A 7334-nucleotide genomic window follows, 5' to 3' on the forward strand; every position below is an offset into this window, starting at 1 on the left:
TTTTATAATTTTTATATGTTTAATTAATTTTTTATATTTTTTATTAATGACTGGCGTCATTAAGATGTCAACCTTGCATCACTAGCCGGGGGGCTGGATCCGTGAATTTCCGGCTGGTGGACAGCTCGAGCTCACCTAAAGCCCAACCCTTCGGAGTGGGCTGGAGTGAATTGCTTGGGGGAGAGGGGGAGGCAGGCTTTGCAATCCCACTGCCACTGTAATTAAGAAATACTAGTTGATGTCACATCGAATTATCACAACTCAATTATAATTAAAAAAAAACTAAAGTTAATTGAAAAAACACGTAACATATAACTGGATATATGATGAACATACATCATAATTATGATGGTGAGTAAAAATGTTCCTATTGTTGTTGTCATACTTTGATATGGCTTCATTTATGAGAGAGGATCCGCTATTGTTGTTGTCATACTTTGATATGGCTTCATTTATGAGAGAGGATCCTGCGGATCCTCCAATCACATCCGTTTATTGTATACTGTACGATTAGTTTTCGTCAGGTACTGTTTATATTCAATTTTTTTTTTTAACAATGTTTATACTCAATTTTAAATAAAAATATTTACAATGATTTACGACCGCACGATATACAATGAATGAATGTAATTGAATGATCTTGAATCCTCATAAAGAGAATCCAGCAAACATCCTCGTTCAATTCCTGCTTGAGTAGCAGGTTGCTTTATGGCTTGGCTTGGTCTATATATCACTTACCCAAAAATCACATTCTCCCCAGAATATCTATGTAGTAATGATTTTAAAATCAACATGCTTATTTGACAAGAGATTGTACCGTACAATCGAGAGTCTATATTTTTGTAGTTACCACAAAATGTTGTCTTATTACAGAGTTCAATTCATTTTTATTGTTACAATTAAAAAATATTAAACATTATTTGTATGCATCTAATTGTAATTTAATTTTTCAATCGTTATCATTACAGATAAGAAAAATTAATTAATGTCACATCAAATTATCACAAGTCAATTTTATATACTATTATTGGTTGCTTCCAAAATCAATGAATCATCCCATCACGCATTTTTTTCTTCTCTTCGTTAATAGACCACAGTTGTTAGTGCAAGAAGCACATCAATCTTTCAAACCCATCGTCCAATTTCCATCCTCCACCATTCGTTCTTTTCTTCCGTAATGTCATCATCGACAAATTTAGTCAAAGTGAGTGATACTTGCCCAACACATGTGGACGGTATTAAATCCACTTAATCTCATTAAAAAATACGAGAATAACTTACCTGGAACGAAAAAACTACAGTAGCTACGGGAAGAAAAAAAAAAACAACACAAAAGCATGTGGCTGAGTTAAACACCGACATTATCATCTTGGTGTCTCTGTACGGAACATAGCACAGCATACGGCATTCAACCATCTAACATAAGAACCTCAGAAGGACATCAATTCCCACCCATATTTTTATGCTCAAAGTTATGGGGTGTGTTGATCAGATTCCGAAAAATTCAACTGTACGGTGGCGTTTGATCATTCAGCAGCAAGTATTGGTTTTTCTGCACACCCAACCTCCAACACGGTTGGCCATTTAATGCCCGCCTCTGTATTTTTTTTGAGGGGGTTAGTATTTCTTTGTACCATTTACTGCCGTTGGATCCACTTCTATGGATCTTCCCGTGCTGGTTGGATCTCCTTTAAATCGTCTTAGAAATCTTATCAGTCGCTAACCAACCTCTCAAAAGATCAATTTTTTTCCTACTTGGTTTAAAGATGCTCTTCAATTAGCAATTTAACGGTGAGGATTAAACTCAGCTAATTATGTTTATGATTCTTATTAGTATGTAGGAGTGTGTTCTTTCTTTGTTTTTAAATTTTTTTCATTCTATATAGGTTGTGCATCAAATTGGTGTGATTAACTTAAGAGCCACTTTGTGTGTGATTCTTTTGGACAGCAAGTTTGTTTGTTCCTTTTGTTTCAATTGTTTGTTGTATATACGCCTCTATACATAGAAAATCTGTCATATCACTAGTTGTATATAATCATGTACGTATTTTTGAATTACGTGACGAGAGAGACAAACATGGTTGTACACAATAGGCGACACCCAAGAATATCCGCTTATTTGACGATATGATCCACTCCACTAGAAATTTAGTATTTAGGTTTGAAGAAATTGTGATTTTTTTCAATCTTAATTTTCTACTCACTGTATATATAGCATACAAAAATAAAACTCTTGTAGTTTTGGGAGATTTCTGCAGGGAGTTAACCAATGGCAACTGGAGAAATCAAGTCCCCTGAAGGAGGGACAATGACACCAGTTAGTTTAGATGGAAATCCAGACTCAGAGGAGAGAAAGAAACTTGGGCTTTACTTCATCGAATCCGATGACAGGCGGACGGCTTTTGGACGGGGTTATACTGGAGGAACCACACCGGTTGACATCCATGGAAAACCTATTGCTGATCTTTCGAAAACCGGCGGTTGGTTTGCTGCCTTCTTCATATTCGGTAAACATTGTATTTTGTAATGTATTTTCACATTTGGCTTCTATGCAGCTCTTCATATAACGGAATTTGTTTAGATTAGTAGTATAGTTTACTTGTAACTTGTCCAGGAAATGAAATGGCGGAGAGAATGGCGTATTTCGGTCTCTCGATTAACATGGTGGCCTTCATGTTTTATGTTATGCATAGACCCTTCAGCAGTTCATCAAGTGCAGTGAACAATTTTCTCGGGATTTCGCAAGCTTCCTCTGTCCTTGGCGGTTTTCTGGCTGATGCGTATCTTGGTCGATATTGGACAATAGCAATCTTCACAACTATCTATCTTCTGGTAGGTATATCCATACACGAACATACGAAATGTTAACCAAAAACTAATTAGTTTACTAATCATAAGCTTATAGATGAGCTGATAACTTCCACATTTTTCTTTCTCCATTTATTTTCATGGAGGGTTTGACAGGAATAACCTTATGTGCAACGGTGCACACTTTGGTGCCAAACCAAGATCAATGCTCCGAGCTAGCCCTCCTTGTGGGCAATTGTGAGCCTGCAAAACCGTGGCAGATGATTTACCTCTATGCGGTTCTGTACGTAACTGGATTCGGAGCTGCTGGCATAAGGCCATGCGTTTCTTCTTTCGGGGCTGACCAGTTCGACGAAAGAAGTAGCGATTACAAGTCTCACCTGGATAGGTTTTTCAACTTCTTTTATCTCTCTGTCACCATCGGGGCGATCATCGCCTTCACTGCAGTAGTCTACGTCCAAATGAAACTTGGTTGGGGATTCGCGTTCGGGTCACTGGCATTGGCTATGGGCATATCAAACATGGTCTTCTTTCTCGGTACCCCTCTATACCGCCATAGACTTCCCGGAGGGAGCCCTCTAACGCGTGTTGCTCAAGTTTTGGTTGCTGCCTACAAGAAGAGGAAAGCCAAATTTTCCAGAAGTGAGTTGATAGGCTTGTATGAGGTTCCTGGAAAACAATCTGCTGTGAAGGGTAGTGGAAAGATAGCTCACACCGACGACTTTAGGTATATTTTTGTCTACTTTTTGCTCCGTTCTAATCCTGTTTTTCGTTCTTTTCTCTTCGATTCTAGAACATCTGATGTCTTTCGTGTTACAGATGTTTGGACAAAGCAGCTCTGCAGTTAAAGGAAGAAAGCGCAGACCCTGGTCCCTGGAGGCTATGCACTGTGACACAAGTAGAGGAAGTGAAGATCTTGTTGAAACTTATTCCAATCCCGGCGTGCACAATAATGCTCAGTGTACTTTTGACAGAATATCTCACTCTCTCAGTGCAGCAGGCATACACTTTAAACACCCATATGGGTAAACTGAAACTCCCTGTAACATGCATGCCAGTGTTTCCTGGCCTCAGTATCTTTCTCATACTGTCCCTCTACTACTCTACATTTGTCCCACTGTCCAGGCGCATCACCGGCCATCCCCACGGTGCTTCTCAACTTCAGAGAGTGGGGATAGGCCTGGCCGTTTCAATCCTATCTGTGGCGTGGGCGGCAATTTTCGAAAGGTACCGAAGGAATTATGCGATACGGCAGGGATACGAGGCTAGTTTCTTAAGTGCAATGCCCAACCTAAGTGCATACTGGTTGTTGATCCAGTACTGCCTCATTGGGATAGCTGAGGTGTTTTGCGTGGTGGGATTACTAGAATTTCTGTACGAAGAAGCTCCAGATGCAATGAAGAGTATTGGATCTGCTTACGCTGCTCTTGCCGGCGGTTTAGGTTGCTTTGCAGCCAGTATATTGAACAGCATCATCAAAAACATCACCGGAAGCTCAGAGAAGCCGTCTTGGCTGTCCCAGAATATCAACACAGGAAGATTTGATTATTTCTACTGGCTGCTGACTGTCTTGAGCGTGATCAATTTCGGCGTTTTTCTGTACTGCGCACATCGGTACGAGTACAGGACGGAGCAGGTGGTCCAGATGGAGAAGGAGGCTCTACCCAACATAAAGGAACAACCCCTCAGTGGATAGCATGAAGTTCTATTCTCTTATGATATTCCAACCTTTTGATTTTGCATTTAGTAGAAGACAGAAAGAGTAACTCAAATTTACTTGTAAGCAAGCGTTAAGCGAAAAAGAGTTGTAGTTTGTGTTCAGCAATGTAAAACTTGCCTAGAAATTATTTTCGGCGTGAGATGTTTCTATCAGAAGCGGTACAAACAAGAGAGAATAGGATGGTGTTGCGCCATTTCAGAACGTTTTAATAACAATTATTTTTACAATCATTAAACATGTTTACACACTGATCTGTGGAGATCTATACAAGAAGTAAGATGAAGTAATCAAACACAAAGCATCAAGAAACACAAAGTATTACAACTAGTTACACAAAATGAACAATTGCTTCCCTCTCTGCAACCCTTTAGAAACAAGACTAACTTTTATTTACAGAAACTCGTAGTCCATATTTATATATATTTGTTATATTGCTTTGCAATCAGACAGAAAAGTTAAGGGCTTTCACAGAACTCCATCTCCTGAAATTCCAGAAACTAACAGTTAAAAGTATGAACTACTACTCGGTAAGTTTACTCTTAATTTAGATAATGTGAGAACTGCTGCAAAACAACACCATGCAAAATTCCAAGGCTAGGGCAACTAATAAGCGATACAATTTTGATCTAAAAAATAAATTTCATGGTCCAGCTTACCTTGCCACAAATTGGACAGCTTTCGCTTCTTTCCAACCATTCATAAATACAGCCAAGGTGAAAATGATGAGAACATCTCGTTATGATTTTTGGATTTTCTGAAGTGTATTCTGCAAAAAAAATATATATATATATATATATATCAACTAAGCACACAGCAAAGAACCATAGAAGAAAGATGCTAGTTTACAGCATCAATGTATTATCACTGGACAATTAATATCTTAATCCATATTCTAGTGATGCCCATTGGTTGTTAGCTACACTGACAATTGCACATTTAACTTACCATCCAGACATGTAGGGCAGACATCTTCATCTTCAGAAGACGGTTGCACGTAAGTTAGTCCATATGCGAGTTTTGTTGCCAAAGCCTTTTCCGAGGTCTCGGATTGGCCAAACGTACAATCTTCTTCCGTATCATCTCCATTCCATTTCTTCCCAAAACCCAGGGATTCGGTGCCAGAACTGCCCCTTCTCAGTTGTTGTGTATCTTCTTGCAAATGAGTCATTGACTTCTCACGCCTTGAGACCAAGCCATCACGCTGCAAATGCGAGTATCTCTGATCAGCATCGAAGGGGGTTGGCCTGGAAACTGAGAGCTGAGTATCATTCAAGGGATTATTCTGTAGCGTTGTGCCTACTCCGGATGATGCCAAAGTAGCCCCTTGAATAGGTAATGAAGGTGCTCGTCCATCAAGCCTTTGAAATGGTGCGCTATACTGCATGAGCATGGGGACATGCAAACAAATAAGAATTATAAATACTAAAGTGAATCAAACCCATGGATCTTCTTGGGATTATCTTCATAAAAGCTAAGCATTTTGGAAAGAACATTTTCATTTAACAATAACTTTAAAAATCTCTTTCTATTCAAATATGTTGGCCCAAAATTAAAAGTGATACATGATTTCGACAGTTTACTTTGTAGCCATCATTAACATTACAAGTTTTAGAAGTAATGTAGACGGATTTGTTTAGTTGCATCATGCTCCTCAGTTTCCAATTGGCATGCCAATTTATGGTCCACTGCCCTTTCTTTTCAAACAATAAATCCAAAACATTGATAAAACCAAATGCATCCAGTGATAGAAAACTACGTAAATTTCCTAGCTTTAGACTTAAGAGAGCTACCAAATGGAGGGACTGATAAAAAGTATTGAGTTGATCATGGCATTTATACCTACCCCAGTGAATAGCTGGTGGAAGAAGTATCTCAGGCATGAGCAATGCCTGTATATTGAATTGCTCGGCAGCGCGTACTCTTCGAATTCCTCGCCGCAAGGACAGCAGCAAAGAGCACCCATCTCTGCATTTCCAACAATATATACAAAATAGTCAAAATTTGAGTTCCTGCAGACAGAAATCGATACTTTATGTTGCTGAGAGCCCAATCGAGACACTCCCAGAAGAACCCATATGCATAAGCAGAGACCCCAATGTAATTACATAACATAAAAGAAAACAGCATCGATTTTTGACAATTACCATGACCAAGACTTACACTTTCAGCTGAAAAAACGAATTTATATATTTACATAACTAACATTGTGCAAAGGATTTGAAGAATTACAGTGAAATCCCATAAATTTCTAGGGTTTTCCAATTGGGAAAATCAAGAAAATGTTGAAAATTTAGAGGTGGAATTTGGAGTGTAGATTCTGACATACCTCGCGCTGCGTTAGTGGATGAGGATTGAAATTGCGATGACGATCGTGTGATGAGAAGGGGGAAGGAAGGAAGGGGTTGAGGAAGACGGAGACTTGAGGGGAAGGAAGGAAGGGGTTGAGGAAGACGGAGACTTGAGGGGAGTCGAGTCCACGGAGGGGTTTCCTGGTTTTGGGAAGGGAAGTTTGAGGAGTGTGGTGGGCTCAGAGCTTGAAGGGATCACAGCGGTATGGAAGCTCTTTCTTTACTCTTTAGTATTATTCTATTCTGTACACACATCAAATATAGTGGATTTGGATCAGAGTGCTAATAGAGAGGATACTCCTCATCAATCATCCTGGGTCGTTAGATTTTTATCTAATGGCTATAATCATTATAACTTTAAAGGGACTCCTTATTTGTAGCCGTTGGATAAAAATCCAACGGCCTAAGATGATTGATGAGGAGGATCCTCTCCATTAGCTCATGAGAGGATCCAAGTT

At 39.3% G+C, this 7334-nt stretch overlaps 2 protein-coding genes across 5 annotated transcripts; one reads left to right on the forward strand and one right to left on the reverse strand.

Moving 5' to 3' along the window:
- The first annotated feature begins 1297 nt into the window (after positions 1-1297).
- On the forward strand, positions 1298-4660 carry LOC103944754 (protein NRT1/ PTR FAMILY 6.1). Of its 4 annotated transcripts, none has more exons than XM_009355226.3 (5): positions 1298-1791; positions 2240-2507; positions 2615-2832; positions 2955-3535; positions 3628-4660. In XM_009355226.3, the coding sequence occupies exons 2-5, from the start codon at positions 2270-2272 to the stop codon at positions 4502-4504; spliced, it is 1914 nt and encodes a 637-aa protein (XP_009353501.2). In that variant the 5' UTR covers positions 1298-1791; positions 2240-2269; the 3' UTR covers positions 4505-4660. The 4 variants fall into 4 exon arrangements, with proteins under 4 accessions (XP_009353501.2, XP_009353502.2, XP_048427648.1 ...); XM_009355227.3 differs by having other exon boundaries at positions 2259-2507; XM_048571691.1 differs by having other exon boundaries at positions 1298-1616.
- Positions 4661-4695: 35 nt separating this feature from the next.
- On the reverse strand, positions 4696-7076 carry LOC103944755 (E3 ubiquitin-protein ligase At3g02290-like). The gene is made up of 6 exons (XM_048571693.1): positions 6987-7076; positions 6855-6947; positions 6372-6493; positions 5474-5906; positions 5185-5294; positions 4696-5010 (listed from the first exon to the last, which is right to left on the reverse strand). The coding sequence occupies exons 3-6, from the start codon at positions 6489-6491 to the stop codon at positions 4984-4986; spliced, it is 690 nt and encodes a 229-aa protein (XP_048427650.1). The 5' UTR covers positions 6492-6493; positions 6855-6947; positions 6987-7076; the 3' UTR covers positions 4696-4983.
- Between the last annotated feature and the right edge of the window lie 258 nt (positions 7077-7334).

This window comes from the organism of the source record quoted next, unplaced genomic scaffold (genome assembly GCF_019419815.1).
Source record: "Pyrus x bretschneideri cultivar Hongxiangsu unplaced genomic scaffold, Pyrus_bretschneideri_v1 Contig6, whole genome shotgun sequence".
NCBI lineage: Eukaryota > Viridiplantae > Streptophyta > Magnoliopsida > Rosales > Rosaceae > Pyrus > Pyrus x bretschneideri.

Excerpts from the sequence above, each read along its gene's own strand:
- LOC103944754 (XM_009355226.3), top strand. The coding sequence starts at position 2,270 with ATGGCAACTGGAGAAATCAAGTCCCCTGAAGGAGGGACAATGACACCA. Across the intron at positions 2,508-2,614 it reads TGCTGCCTTCTTCATATTCG|GAAATGAAATGGCGGAGAGA; the intron begins GTAAACATTGTA and ends TAACTTGTCCAG. Across the intron at positions 2,833-2,954 it reads TCACAACTATCTATCTTCTG|GGTTTGACAGGAATAACCTT; the intron begins GTAGGTATATCC and ends ATTTTCATGGAG.
- LOC103944755 (XM_048571693.1), bottom strand. The coding sequence starts at position 6,491 with ATGGGTGCTCTTTGCTGCTGTCCTTGCGGCGAGGAATTCGAAGAGTAC. Across the intron at positions 5,907-6,371 it reads TCCACCAGCTATTCACTGGG|TATAGCGCACCATTTCAAAG; the intron begins GTAGGTATAAAT and ends ATGCTCATGCAG. Across the intron at positions 5,295-5,473 it reads CTGCCCTACATGTCTGGATG|AATACACTTCAGAAAATCCA; the intron begins GTAAGTTAAATG and ends TTTTTTTTGCAG.